Raw genomic sequence first — 15,045 nt, forward strand, 5'->3', positions numbered from 1 at the left:
CGGGCCCTGTCCTGCTTGCTCCGGCCTCGCAGGGGACCCAGGAAGTCCCAGCCCCACTGGTTGCTCCCCTGTGCAGAAAGCCATCTCCTCTGGGGAGCCCCCAGCATGGCCCCGGCTGCTGCCTTCAGGGGCGGGTCCCCAGAATCAGCAACACCGACAGTCCTGTCACAGGGACAGCCTGAGGGGGAGGGCACACTGGGATCTGGGCCAAGACCACAGACCCCTCCAGCAGAGTCACCCCAAGACTCTGAGCAAGCCCCCCACCCCAAGCCTCGATTTCCCTGCCTGTCGATAGAAGGGTTAGTGGCAATGACCTCTAAGGTCCTGTCCAGCTCTGACCCTCCAGGGGATCCTGGCTGACAATATCGCTCTCTCTCCCCACGTCCCAGAGGACAAAGGAGGGGGGCAGACTGTTCTCAGAGAGGCCTGGGACCATCTTCCACATGGAAACTGGGGTTCCATGAGCAGAGAGCTGCGCTACCCCCGTCTGACGAGGGCCAGCCACCTCAAACACCCCCAGATCGGTGTCCCACTCCCAGTCCGCCCTCCATATCTGCCGCCTGAGGACACTTCCACACCAGGCCGGGGCCAGGGGCCTCAATGAGCAAAGACTCCTACCCTTTCCCTCCTCGGGGGGCCTAGTGACCCGGCTGGGGGATCCGGTTTTCCTAGATCCAGCGAGTGCGGCTTGGCCCTGGGCAGGAGCGCCCACCAGCCCCAGTTGGCCGGCCCCGGCCAGCAAGCTGGCCCCAGATGCTGTCGCCATAGAAACTGGCAGCCCCCACAAGAATCACGAGAACAAAAAGGAGGCCCCTGAGATGATGGGGCCTTCCTGGGGAGGGCTGCCAACCTGGGCCAAGCCCAGCACCCTCTCCACCCCCGGGACCCGTACTTGGGGACGCAGCTGCCTCCAGAGCCCACGGTCCACTTGGGGTGGGTGGGGAAGGACTCCAAGGAAGGTGGCAGCTCCTCCCCCTCCGTGTCCCAGGCAGGCCAGGAGCCTGCAGCCAGCTGCGGGAAGGAACCCCACTAAGTGAAGGTGTCTACCCGCCTCTGCCAGGCCAAGCCTTCCTCCAGCCCCTAGGGCCGGGGGCCCAGACTGCCCGGCTCCCCTGAGGGTCGGCTTCCTCCAGGGTCCCAGGCCCCCAAAGAGATTGGGTGGGGGACTCACTCACCCATCAGTCACTCTCTGGGCCCCGGCCTGGCTCCTCCCAGGTCAGTCCCCAACTCCACATCGCCACCCACTCAGCTCCCACCCGCCCTCTCTAGAGGCCCGGGCCCCGCCGGCCAGGCCACGGGGGGCGGCGGGGCGCAGCCGCCCTTCCCCACGCCGGCCCCGGAGGCGACAGTCGGCCCCGGAAGCCCCCGCCCCGCGCGCCCCCGCCCCGTCCGCCCGCCCGCCGCGCGCCCGGCTGGGGTCTCACCGCGTCGGCGCTGAGCTGGGCTAAGATGGCGAAGGTGGAGAGCCGGTCACAGAGGCAGCGCGTCCGGAGGGCATCGAGGGGCACCGTGCGGCAGCCGCGCCACGACCAGGGCCCGAGCTGCGGGGGGGCGGGGGAGGAGGGTCTGGGGGGCGGGACACACGGGGGGAGGGGAGACAGGGGCGGCGTGAGCGGCTGCCGGCCGCGCCCGGGCCCCGCGTCCCCGGCCCGCGTCCGCACCTGCGCCCGCCGCCGCGCGCGCCCCGCCGGCCCTCGGAGCCCTGCGCCCCATGGCCGCCGCCGAGCCACGGGAGAGCGACTCGCGGGAGCGCGGGCCTGCGGGGCCGGCGGGGTGCCGAGCCCTGGCCCCGCGCCCGGAGAGCGCCCCGCCCCAGCGCCGGGCCGGGAGGGGCGCGTGGGCGCACGTGGAGCCGGGCGCCAGCTGGGGGGCGCGGCAGCCTGCGGTGCGCGCGCGGGCCGGGGCGGGATGAGGGGCGCCTCTGCGCCTCCGCCCCCCGCGTCGCGCTGGTGACCTTGGGACCACCCCGCTCCCACAGCCACCTCCCCCGGCCCCGATCGGCCTTCTCCCCGCTCCCCCTCCACCCCGGGGGTTCGGGGAAGCAGCCTGAGCGTGTCCCCTGCCGTCTGACCCAGGGCCCTCCTGCTGTCTGCCGCTGGGGTGGCTCTGGTTCCCTTGAAACCAGCGCTTGTTAGGGCCTCAGTGCGCCGCACTGAACTATTCTGCGAACCAGTCGCTGTTGATCTAAGTCCCCCACCCCCATGCCGGCCCACTTGTCTGGCAGCGTCCAGCCAGGGGCGCCCGCAGAAGGTGCCCATGGAGTGCCCTCCCCAGGGCCCTGGGCCTGCAGGCTGGAGGGCTCCAGGCTGGAGACTGAAACCGCTGTTCGGGAGCCACAGCTGTGAGTGGTCTCCTTCTGACCCCAGGGCCGAAAAAGCCCCCTCAGCCCCCAAATAACTCAGACCCGGTGTCTGCCCCGGGACTTTGGGGGGGAAATTCCAGGTCTCTGCGGCAAGGGTCCACCCCCGGCCCGCCCTAGATCCCTCAGCTCCAGCCCCAGAAGGAGGGAGCTGTCAGCCTGTCTCCCCCATCCCAGGCCCTCTGTATGGAAGGCGGGCTGGGGGTGTGCACTCCCAGGGGAGCCCTGACCCCCACACTCTGAGCGGGCGTCTGCTCAACACCTGGATTTGCAAGCAACCATCCTGGGCTACCTCCTGGCTGTGTCACCTGGGAAGTCAGCTACCGGCCCTAGCTTCAGTTTCCTCATCTCTAAAATGGGAAGGAGACGGTCGGGAGGTTGACGGTGGGACACCGTCAAGGCCCCCCCGCCCCCCAGCCCAGCACCTGCAAGAACGTCTTTAGGAAAGCTTAGGGTCTCAGCTCTGGGCATCCCAGAACCCAGAGCTGCTTCTGTTGAATTTGGGATGTTATACAATCTCCTTTCTGAGCTTCAGGCCCCAGGGGAGAAGGGACACACTCTGGGCCGGTCGAGTCTGCTTTTCTCTCTTCATTTTCCCCCCACGGGGAAGGGCCTGCCCCTGTTTTACAGAGGAGAACTGAGGCCCAAGGTGACAGCTAGGCAGAGGCTAGGCCCTGGCTCCGTGGGGTGCATCAGGGCTCTGTGGCATCCCTCTCACTAGCACTGGCCCCTGAGCCCATGGGGGCCAGGGTTTGGGGGGCCCAAAGCGCATCCATCGTAGGGGCCCTCATAAAGAATGCCACGGGACGGCCCCCACGGCTTCCACCTCTTCGGCTCCTGACCACGCCTCCGCCTGAGCCTTCCCACCTTGGCCCACCTGAACCCGTGCTGGCCCCGGGAGGAGCCGAGGTGTGCCTGACTACACAGCACAGCAGTGCCCAGGCAGGGCCAGGGCCAAGGCCACAGCCTTGACCGCAGCCCCTGGGATGGAGGCCAGGGGCTCAGCTGCCTGTGTGGTCCCACCTCCTGGGCCGCCATCCCGCACACCCGGCGTCCCTGGCGTGGAGTGGAGCAGAAGTCAAAAGCTATTAAGGGCCCGGTAGAGACCTCTTCTCCCCTTCCTTCCTCTAGAAAAGAAGACCCCAATGACCACAGAACCAGAAACAAGACCTGGGGGATGGAAGGATCAGGAAAGGGAGTGCGGGGCCCTGGAGAGTCCTGGGAGATCCAGCGTGGTCCCCCCGCACCCTCAGCTGTGCTGCGCACATCACACTCCTGTCTCCCCTCATCCCCCAGCACTACGCAGAATGGGCACAGAGTGCTGAGCCCCAGAGCACCCCATTCTCACTCCTGGGGTGCGCGTGCAAGCCACTGACCAGACGCCAAGATGGCCAAGGAAGTGCAGGCCAGGAGTCCCCAAGACCCAGGACGCTCCGGGGAGGAGGCCTGTGGGCTGTTCCGGCCTGGAGACAGCGCCTCCCTCTCTCTCAGGCTTGTCCACGACATTGGCCACGTGCCCGCTCCTAAGAGCAGGAGTCTGTGGCCGGCCGGTCCTGGGTTCAAATCTCAGCTCTAGTGTTCTCACAGTCCAGCCATGACGCTGCCTCAGCCCTCCTACTCTGAGTGAGGGGGGGGGGAGCCCGAACCCATATTTCTGCCTGCTGAAGGCTGCTGGGAGGGTTGGGAAAGGACAGCACCCCAAGGGCCGGGGTGAGGGGAGTCAGGCTGGCTGGGGCCGGTAGGCTGGCAGGTTCCCAGGCAGTGCTGGCGGGTCTGCAGGGCGCCAGGCTGACGGCTGCTGGCCACCTCCTGGGAGAAGTCCAGCCCAGGCTGCTGGTTCGCCCCACAGGACTCCTGCTATGGGCACCAATTAGCTTATCAGCCTCCCAGGGAGGCGACAACGAGGAGCAGGGCCCACCCTGCTAACGGTTCGGCCAGGGCCTGCCCCTGCAGCCTCAGGCCACGGAGGGCACGAGGAGGCGTCCGCCCCTGGTCCAGAGGACCAACTGCTGGGGCTGGCAGCCTGGGAGGTGGGCAGCTCCTGGGCTCACCCAGACCCTGCAGGACCTCTGCAAGCTCCCTGGCCTTGGCCCCTCCCCACTCCATGGTCCCCCTGGCTCTGGCAGGCCACTGACACGCGACACAGGGACAGGGACCCTCTCCTCGTCCCCTCCCCCACCTCACCTCAATATTAATCGCTTCCTGTGCATTTTATCGTTTAATCTTTGCAATAATCCTCAACTCAGCTGTGTAGATAGAGAAACTGAGGCTCTGAGAAGTGGTGTGATTGCCCGAGGCCACGCAGCAAGACAGCAGGAGGGCCAGGATTCCAGTTTTTTATCTGTCTGACCAGCCTACAAGGCCTACAGTATTTGAGCCACTGAACTCTGCGGAGCAAATCTGAAAGGGACCCTCAAGGATGGCCCAAGGCCCAGACCAGGCGGAGGGGGGGGGCCTGCCTCAGGCCCATCCCACACCAGGGCAGAGCTCGGTCAATGGAGCTCTCCCAGGCCATTAGCTGTGCTTTCTGTGCTGCGCTGGGCATCAGTTGAGGGCTGGCTGGAGCAGGACAGGTGGGCGGTGGTCCCTGACCCGTGGACCCTCGCTTGCATCGTAGGCACACCCTGAACTGGGAGAGGTCGGGGACCCTCAGCCCTCTTTCTTCAACAAGACCTCTAGGACGTATCCTCTTATACCCACAACATCTGGAAGTTCTTCACCGTGTCTGACCGAAATCCCTCCTGCTGCAGGTGACACCTGTTGCCATCTCTGCAACACGGGCAGGCTGTTCCCTCCTCACACACTCCCACATGTGGGAGACCATTGGTCGCCTCTCGACTGAGCTTCAGAAACTTGGAATATCTGGGGCACAGAGCCACGCCCCCTCCCAGGCCCAGGCCCGAGGAATCTGGGTCAGTGACACCCACCTGCGCCTCCCCACCCCCAGGTCCAGGGCGAGAGAAGGAGCTGGAGCCGGGGCCCCTGCCAGCACGAGGAGGGGGGGAGCCCCTCCCTGCCTGAGTTGACGGGAGGTTGCAGGGGGCCCTGGGCCCCTCAGATCAGAGCTCCCAGAGAAAGCCTGTGCCTCCCCCATCGACCAGGGCCCCCAGGAAGGTCCAGCCATCACCCACCCCTCTGCAGGCCATCAGTTCCTCACCACAGGCTCTTCCCACCCTGCTCCTAGCAAAGCCCCCGAGTCACCAAACCCAGGGGACAACTTCCCGTCCCTTTTGCTCCACTTCTGAGCTCTGAGCTGGCACCCCTCCACACGGGCCCCCACCGTGCGTCCTGACCCCGAGCTGAGACCTGAGTTTCCTCTGCCGCCCCCGACCCCTTGGACGCCTTGGGGTCAGTCCTGAACACACGGTGCATCCTCCCTCCACCACCACGCCACCCTCACCCACCCACCTCGCTCCCTGGGCAGCTGCCTCCTGCTCCGGCCTCCCCGGCCCCAAGTGCTCCTTGAGAAAGTGTGAGGCCAGTCACCGCCACGGTGAGCGCGGCCCCTCCGGTGGCTGTCCGTGCCCTGCACACCGGCCAGCTAGGCCTGGCCTGGACGGCTCTGCCTCCACGGCCACAGCCACGGGCCAGCGCCCTGGCTCTCACAGCGAGGCCGTCCCTGACCCGTGGCCTCCATCCGTGGGTCCTGCCGCCTCGGCCCGGTTCTCCCGCCACGTGTGATGGCCTGATGCTCCCACCTGCATCCTCCTCTGGGAGGGCAGGACTGGGGCCTGGCTGGCTCACCCCGCTGCCCGCACCCCAGTGGGGTCGGAGTGCTCAGCCAGGACTTGCTATGGGTGGACAAGCAAGGCCCCTCTTTACCGCTCCAACCTGGCGGCCGCCTCCAGGACCCTCCCTCCCTCCTTCCTTCTCATACCTACAGACCCATCTGCAACTGACCTTCCTTGCACGATGCACTGAGAGTCTCCCTTCTGCTCCCCACGCTGTGGCTGCCACCCTGGTGGGACCCACCACTGCCAGCCTCCGCCCTGCCCTCCACCGCCTGTCCCCACGCCACCATTTGAAATATCCCAGGACGCGTCATCCTCTGCTCAAGACCTTCCCCCGGCTCCCTCCTCACTCAGGGACCCACAGCCCCTGGGGACTGGCCACCCCCTCCCTGAGCCTCCCCGCTCTCCCCCTTGAGCCTCCCCTCCAGCCACACTCAGACGGTGAAGCCCAGCTCCCCGCAACTCGCGCCCAGTGCAGACCCGCCTCACTCAGCGCCTGTCCCAGAGCCACAGCCGTATCCTGGTGCCCAGGTGAGTGGCTCAGAGCAGGCAGCCGGGCCCCCGCCCCGCGCAGGAGACCCCGCAGGGACCTCCCCTGGGGCCCAGGCTGGGTGGGGGCCAGGGCATGTCGGAGGCCCTGGGAGGAGGCTCGGCCTATGGTGCCCCTCCGTCCCGGTCCCTGCCGTGCCCGGACGTGCTCGTCCATCCCCGCCCCGGGAGGAGGAACTGGGCACCTGAGGCCTGTTCCCACCTCTGGGCCAATTCCCTACCGGCCACTCAGAGCTGAGCTGCCTCCCCTATGAAGTGGGCATAAATCCTCCCCCACATGCTGTCCAGGGAGACCACAGGGACACAATGCCCAGCACAGGCCCCGGCACACTCGTGGGACATCAGGGGACAGTAACAGAGGGTGCGTGGAGAGCCCCCCGCCGGCCCGCTGAGCCAGGGCCTCCGGTGCATTCAGGATGCCTCCTGTCGGCCCACGAAGCAGGTGCTATTATGGGACTGTGTGCATCAGGGTCCCCTGGGGTTTGATGGGCTAATTCACACTGGAGTGTGAGTGACTCAGGTGTCCCCCCACACAGCAGAGAGAAGCCAGAGTGGGCACAGCTCACCCCAATGAGGGAACAGGGAGTGGGCAAGGTGTCTCTGCAGGCAGGGGCTTCTAGGAGCCCCTGAAAACTCCTCAGACTGGCCGCTGTGCTCCCCAAACCATGCATTCCAGGCACAAGCCCTGCTGAATCACACTTCACACATCCAGGGTGCCTACCTCCCACCTCCGCCTACTGACCTCTGACCCACAGACCAAGGCTTGTGCTGAGCCTCCTCTTCCAGGGAGCCTGCCTGGATAAGCCGTGAGTTCCTGAGTGCTGCACCTGGCTCCTTCAACAGGTCCTACCCTGCCGCCGTGCTGGGGCTCCCTTCTTGGGTCCTACCTCACCCAGCGGCTGGAGCTCATCATGACTCCCAAGCACCCCCTCACCCCCACTATCCCAGCCCTGGCAGCCCTGCCTCCATGCGCCAGCCCAGAGGAACCACCGGTGACTCAGAACGCAGGCGCCCTCTCCTGCCTCCAGAACTTGATCTTGACCAGTCCCTCTGACCACACACCCGCCTGCCCCCTGGCTGACTCAGCCTCGTCCTTCGGGGCTCCCCCGGGGCATTGCCATCTCCAGGAAGTCTCCTCAGCCTCCTGCTCTGTGCCCAACCCCCTGAGCTGAGACCTGAGTTTCCTCTGCCACCCCCGACCCCTTGGACGCCTTGGGGTCAGTCCTGAATACACGGTGCATCCTCCCTCCACCACCACGCCACCCTCACCCACCCACCTCGCTCCCTGGGCAGCCAGAGTGGGCACAGCTCACCCCAAGGTGAGCTGGTCACTGGCCTGTGAGAACCCCCAGGGCGAGCCCAGGTCAGCTCCATCCCCTCTTGGCTCAGGGCCCGGGGGCAATGCTTGTGGCGCTGGGGACCCTGGGGGATGGATATCCACCTGACCTGGGTCTTGCTGAGTGCATCGCCAGGTGAGAGCCATGCCCCCGCAGGCCTGCGCCCCTGCGCATGTGGGGCTGGCTCTCGCGCCGCTGATAGTGTCTCAGGCTGGCTTAGCATCTGTGGCGCTGTGACCAGGGCCTCCAGGGCTTCTCACGTTCCCCACGATGCCAATCTCCTGGCTCCCAGCTGGCACCAGCCACGCTCTGAGTCAGGGCTTCCGGCCGCAGGCCTGCCCCCAGGCTAGCAACCTGGCCATCCTCAGGGCTCAGCGGCTCTTCGCCTGACCCACCCCACCCACCTGGGCAAGGCCCCTGGGGCCCCTGAGCTCCCCAGCCTCGCAAGGAAGTCATCTGGCCTGGGAGGGCCAGGGCCCTGCTAAACCCCAGCCTACCTGCCACCTCCTCCCATCTCAGAGCCCGGCACCCCAGGAACCCTCCCTGAGCCCTTTGCCCCTCACTCAGACCCTCGCCTGGTGCACCTCTGGCCCAGCTCTGTCCAGCCTGTCACCTACCCCTACCAGCTGAGGGGCCAGCGCCTCGACACCCCACCCCCTCACGCTCCAGCCGCTGGTGCAGCTGGGGCTCAGGCTGGTCCATCACTCACTCATTCAGCAAGCGCGTCCCTCGCCCGCCTGCTTAGGCCCTGTGCTGGGCACTGGGCACCTCCACAGGCACTTCCCTGGCTCCAGGAGACCCCAAACCTCACCACCCTCAGCTGGCCCAGCTTTGCCTCCTCCAAGACACCCTCCCAGACTGCGTGGCCTCATGAGCGCTCCCCTCTACCCTCCACCCCGCCCTCTCATCTCCTCGGGCTGGCGTCTGACCCTGTCTGCTGCAGTCTACCTCCAACACTGTGCCATGGGAGCGTCCTGGTTCCCATGGGGGGGGCTTCAAATCCCCCAAAGAGCTGAGACCACCACCACCTTAACTGTCACCACAACCTCCACCCTCATGGCTCTCACTGAAACTACCACCAACATCAGTAACATCACCATCACCATCACCACCACCACCATCAACATCAATACCAGCACCACGTACCAGAGAAACGCAAATCGAAACTACAGTGAGGTATCACTTCACACCAGTCCGAATGGCCACCATCAAAAAATCCACAAACAATGCTGGAGAGGGTGTGGAGAAAAGGGAGCCCTCTCGCACTGCTGGTGGGAATGTAGACTGATACAGCCACTGTGGAGAACAGCATGGAGGTTCCTTAAAGAACTAAAAATAGAACTACCATATGACCCAGCAATCCCACTACTGGGCATATACCCTGAGAAAACCATAATTCAAAATGAGTCATGTACCACAATGTTCACTGCAGCACGATTTACCTGCTGTATAGCACAGGAAACTCTACTCAGTGCTCTGTGGTGACCTAAATGGGAAGGAAAGCCAAAAAAGAGGGGATATATGTACACGTGTAACTGATTCACTTTGCTGTGCAGCAGAAACTAACACAACAGTATAAAGCAGCTATACTCCAATAAAAATTAATATAAAAATACAATTACTACATTGAAAAAGAAACAGCATTACATTATCAACAGCCCCACCACCAGCATCAAGAATGACACAATAATACCACCACCATCCACATCATCAGACCATCATTACCACTGCGTCACCACCATTGCCACTACCAACACCACCAATATCATCAATACCACCACCACTTCCACTCCATCGCCACCATCCCCACTACCAACACCACCACCATCACCACCATCACCACCACCAACACCATTACCACCATCAGCAACATCATTAACACCGCCACCACCACCAACAGCACAATCATTACTACCACCACCACCACCAACGTCATCAGTACTGTCATTACCACACATCACTGCCATCGCCACTCCCAACACGATCAACTTCAACGCCACTATTATATTATCAACAGCACCACCATCGTCAGCATCAAGAATGACACAGTCATACTACGACCGTCACCATCATCACCATCACCATCATCACCACCACCACCATCATCACTAAGACAGTCATTACTCCCACCATCACCATCATCACCATCACCATCACCAACATCACCACAGTCATTACTCCCACCATCACCATCACCATCACCATCAATATCATCATAAGTACTGCTACCATTTCCACTCCATCTCCACTATCCCCACTACCAGCAACACCATCACCACCACCACCACCACCATTATGTTATCAATAGCATCATCATTACTACCACCCTCACCATCATCTCCACTACCAACGCTAACAGCAGCAACAATAACACAACCATTATTACCACCATTGCCACCACCACCACCAATCACACCATCAGCAGCGACACTACCATTGCACCAACATTATCATCACCACCACCGTCACCATCTTCACTACCATCAACAACACACCATTTCCAATGCCGTCACTCTCACCACCAATACTACCACCACCAACAGCACAATCATCACTGCCATGTCACCACCATTTCTCCATCTTTTTGGTCACCACAATTACATGATCATCATGGTCACCAGCCTCACCTCCGCTGTTAACAATACCACCCTGACTGCCATCACCTCTGAACCGGCACCATGTCTGTGGACCAACACTAGAGTGATGGTAACCCCCATCACCAACACTCAACCCGCCACGTCCAGGGCACCGTGTAGGCGGGACCCATCTTGCAGGAGGCCTCACCACCAGCCCCATCAACCATGATGGGCTGAACCCAGGCAACCACGCCATTGCCATTATCCATCCCACCCGTGACCACACCCCACCCTCCAGGCATCTCCTATCTCACCTGCCTCCCAGGATGAACCTCAAGTCCCCCATTTCCAGGTGCCTCTGCACCAAGGCCAAGACACCCACGGTCACCCTGCCCTCTCTGCCAAGTTTTCCTGTGTCTACCCCACATCTTGCCCTCCCGCACCCCTAGTCAGCTCCCTGCAGAGATGAGGACATTAGTCCCTGCTCTCCCAATACCACACCAGCAAACCACTGAGCCGCCTGGCAAGCTGGGTTTTTGTTTTTTTTTTTTTTTTTTGTGGTACGCGGGCCTCTCACTGCTGTGGCCTCTCCCTGTTGCGGAGCACAGGCTCCAGACGCGCAGGCTCAGCGGCCACGGCTCACGGGCCCAGCCGCTCCGCGGCACGTGGGATCCTCCCGGACTGGGGCACGAACTCGTGTCCCCTGCATCAGCAGGTGGACTCTCAACCACTGCGCCACCAGGGAAGCCCCAAGCTGGGGTTTTGATTAAGACTTTCCTGCCTCAGGAAACTAGCAACTGCACACCCCGAGCAGAGGGGAGAAAGTGTCTCGAGGGAGGAGGGTCACCGTGTGCCCTCCAGGCCCGTCCCAGTGGCAGGGACCCTGCAATCCCCCAGCCCTGTCCTCACCAGGCCTCTTCAAGATCACTGGGGCCATCCGGGTTCAGGGCTTTGCAGGGTCAGGACCCGCAAAGGGCTGTGGGACCCGCGCAAGCCTCTCGAGCACTCTGAACCTCAGGCCTCTTGCGTGAGGTCTAGGGCCTGGTCTGAACTTGGAGTGAACTTTTGGCAGAAGGACCAGGCCCAGAGCAGGTGCCCAGGAAGTGTCACTCTGTCCTTCCAAAACCCAGTCCCATTCTGCCTGTGCTTGATTACCTCAAGGCCAGAGAGCTCACCCCTCTCTGCTCCTAAAAAGAGGAGCTGGCGGAGGCCCCCAGGCCCACCTCTCACTGGACCCCTTGTACCCCAGCACCCCAAATGCTCTCTGCCTCGGTGCCTTTGCACATACTGCGCCTTGGGCATGGGGGGCCTCTACTACCCTCCTGCCCCGGGACTCCAGCTCACCCTTCACCATCAGCCCAAGCTCCCCCTCCCCAGGAAGCCCATTCCTAGAGGTGGCCCCTTATTCCCAGCACGTGGGGCAGCCGTGCCCCATCCCCCTGCCCCCGAGGGCACGTGCTTTGCCTGAGTGGCTCACTGCTGTCCCCCCCGCAGGCTTCTTGGAACGGGGCGGGGGTGGGGGTAACGACAGCGTCTACTTGCTGAGCATTTCCTGGTCCAGCTCCTTAACACAACAGCTCGTCAAGGAATCGCAGCCGCCCCTTGGACAGATGCAGAAACTGAGGCTCAAGGAGGCTAAAGGGCTCGCCCACCGTCACCCGTCAGTGAGAACAGGGCCAGGACTGGCGTCCAGGCTGGAGGTTAGAGCTCTGCCCCGTCCCCCATGTCACACAGGGCCCCGGACATGTGCCAGGTGAAGCACCTCCCATCTGACACGACCGCGCAGGGAGCGGATGGAACGACCCTGTGACACTGTGGGAAGAGCAGGGCAAAGGCCTGGCAGCCCGGGCGTGCGGGGGACTCTGGGAGGATGCGAGGCAGACGGGGGCCCTGCGGGAGGTGGCAGTGTCTGGGCAGGGGCAGCCCCCGCACTGACCCCTCCTCCTGGGAGGACGAAGGGGGCCCAAGTGCTGGGCGTGGGTGAGTGCTCAACCAAGGGCTGACGTCACTATGAAGACACGGAGCTCGGGAACATCGAAAACAGAAGGACAGACAGACAGATGAAATCCCTGCCAGGAGCGGCCTCGAGTACCTCTGTCTCCAGCCAGGCCTGGTCCTTCCCGGAGAGGCCCCTGCTCTGTCCTCACCTGCGCCCTCCCTGCACCAAGTGGCCCAACAGGCAGCTGTCCCCCTCCCCCTAGGCGGCCCCTCTTGGAGCCCCCAGGTCTCAGTGGAGGAGGGAACTGAGCACCCTCCCCACTTCCTGGCACTGCCCCGTGCGCTCAGGGCCCGGCACTGACCTCCCTGTGGGCGCCCCCTCCTCCCTGAGGGCAACGCCAGGCTCTCCTCCTTGTCTCCCCAGCGCCGCCATCACCAGTGCGGGCACAGGAGGCAAGGAGGAGGCGAGGCCTTGAAGGGGCCCCGCCCAGCCCCAGGCCCCGGCGGTGCCACACTCCGCTGACCCCTCGGCCACTTGACCAGGGAAGACAACGTGGTTGACTCAACCTGCCCCCACCCGCAGCTGCCCGGTGCACCCTGGCACCCTCCCAACACCGAGCCACCCAGCACTGCCCGGCGTGGCCCCTGCTCCCATCCAGCAGCCCCCGGGAGCTCAGGGCTGGCCACATCCTGTGCCTCCCCTGACCCATCAGCCCCGGCGCCTCACCCTCGAGTCTCCATGGACACCACGCTCATAGGGGCGCACACCCACACCACTGACACAGGGGCACCCAGACACACGGGGCCCCGCATTGGTGGGAAAGCACAGGGATGGGACGCAGCTGGACACGCCTAGCAGGAGACTCGTGGGCCCTGACTCCGCCCGGGAAAGCCCCCCACGCTCAGGAGACCCCCCCGACCCTCGAGCACACGTCTGTGATGCTCCCAGCCTGCTCCTAGCAACGGACCCTGCCCCCCTCCCCAGACGCGCCTCACCAGGGCGCCACTAGCCCAGCAGTGCTCTTTCCAGCCCAGCAGTGCTCTTTCCAGCCGGAAGAAGAAGAGGGCGAGGGCAGGGGCCGTTAGAATGAGCCCTCCCGAGGGCTTCCTGTGCGCCCGCTGGGCGGGGGAGGTGGCCGGCTGCATGAGGAGACCCAGGCCCTGCACGGCGGGCCTCACACTCTGCGGATACACGGAGTTGCTGCAAATGGGGGTCAGAGCTGGGAGGAAGGGGACAGGGCTGGGGATGCAGAAAAACAGGCAGAAAGGCCTCCAGGAGCAGGTGGCTTTTGAGGCTGGAGAAGAGCGCACGGGGACCACGGACAAAGGCGCCAAGTGTTCCAGCGGCACCAAAGCGGGGAGTGGCGAGGGGCCCATGGGGCGGCCGGCGGTGGCTGCGGAGCTGGGCTGCCAGCAAGGCAGTGGGGACGCTCACTGCCCCAGGTTCAGAGCACAGCTGCTGTCCCTGGGCCGTGACCTCATGGCTGTCTGTCCCTTCCAGCTCCCAAAGCCGGCAGGGAACACGCAGGCCCAGGGCTCAGACGCCCCTCGAAGAGAGGTCAGGCCCACCGTGGGCCTCTGCCAGCCCCCCTGCTCCCCAAGGACGAAGTAGGGGGCGGCTCAGAGAAGGGACGGGCGCTGGGGAAGGGGCTGGGCTGAGTCCAGAGCAGAGGCTAGGACGGGTGGGTGGTCTCGCCTCTGGGAGCAGCTCTGCACCCCTCCCCCCGCCCCAGCCCCCATCCAGGTGGGGGGAGCAGAGCACGTCTCCCCACCTCCCTCCCGTGCTCACTGGTGACGTGGATCCCGAGGCCCTACCCAGGCCACCAGGGAGGCCTTCTGTGTCGAGCCGTCTCCTACCCCATCCCCCTCCGTGTCCCCCTCTGCCGGCCTCCTCTGCCCCCATCAGGAACCAGCCGGCGTGGGAGAAATTGGGCTGGGAACCGGCTGCTGACAGCGACCTGGGGACCCTGCCAAGACTCCCTTCCGCTTGCCCCCCTCGGCCTAGCCCCTCACCGCCCTCTCCAAGGAAACCAAGGATGGGGGAGGGGCAAGGCTCTTAAAGGGACCAGGACACGTACTTGGGCAAGGACCCCAGGGATGGGCTGGGGCTGGGCCTGGGTCCTCAGCGTCCCCCAGGACAGCTGCACCCAGCAGGGCTGGGGGTCGGCACGGGCCGGGAGAGGGCGACCCTGGGCTTGTCACTCTGAGCCCCGGTCCTCAGCCGGACAGAAAGCTTGTGTGAGTAAACGAGAGGGTTCTGAAGGTGCCTGGAGTGGGCTCAGGTTTCGGGAAAGGACCCCACAGACTCTGCGGGAACATCACGCCCTCCACCAGCCTGTCCCAGCATCTGCTCTGCCGGCTCAAGTTACAGAGTAAGGGTGCCAAGCGCCCCAACCCGACTGAAGAGGAGGCTGTTGCAGGACTTCTCAGAGCCTTCATTGACTTGAGTGTGGGCCCAGGAGCACAACACACAGTGGGCATAGGACCCTGCCCTCCCTGGAGCCCACGCGGGACTGGTATCGGGCGAAACACCTCCCGAAAGAAACGCTGGCGCC

The 15,045-nt window shown here is 64.0% G+C and overlaps 1 protein-coding gene across 3 annotated transcripts in view; it reads right to left on the reverse strand.

Moving 5' to 3' along the window:
• Window positions 1-15,045, reverse strand: part of ADGRB1 (adhesion G protein-coupled receptor B1) — a gene marked incomplete at its 5' end in the record, with an annotated part of 69,231 nt that overhangs the window by 26,735 nt on the left and 27,451 nt on the right. For all 3 annotated transcript variants that reach the window (XM_082674873.1, XM_082674872.1, XM_082674871.1), the window contains one exon: window positions 1,425-1,566. In XM_082674873.1, the coding sequence (XP_082530999.1) occupies window positions 1,425-1,566 (142 nt within the window). The remainder of the gene's footprint in view (window positions 1-1,424; window positions 1,567-15,045) is intronic.

This window comes from Grampus griseus (assembly GCF_964374135.1).
Source record: "Grampus griseus genome assembly, chromosome: 17".
Classification (NCBI taxonomy): Eukaryota; Metazoa; Chordata; class Mammalia; order Artiodactyla; family Delphinidae; genus Grampus; species Grampus griseus.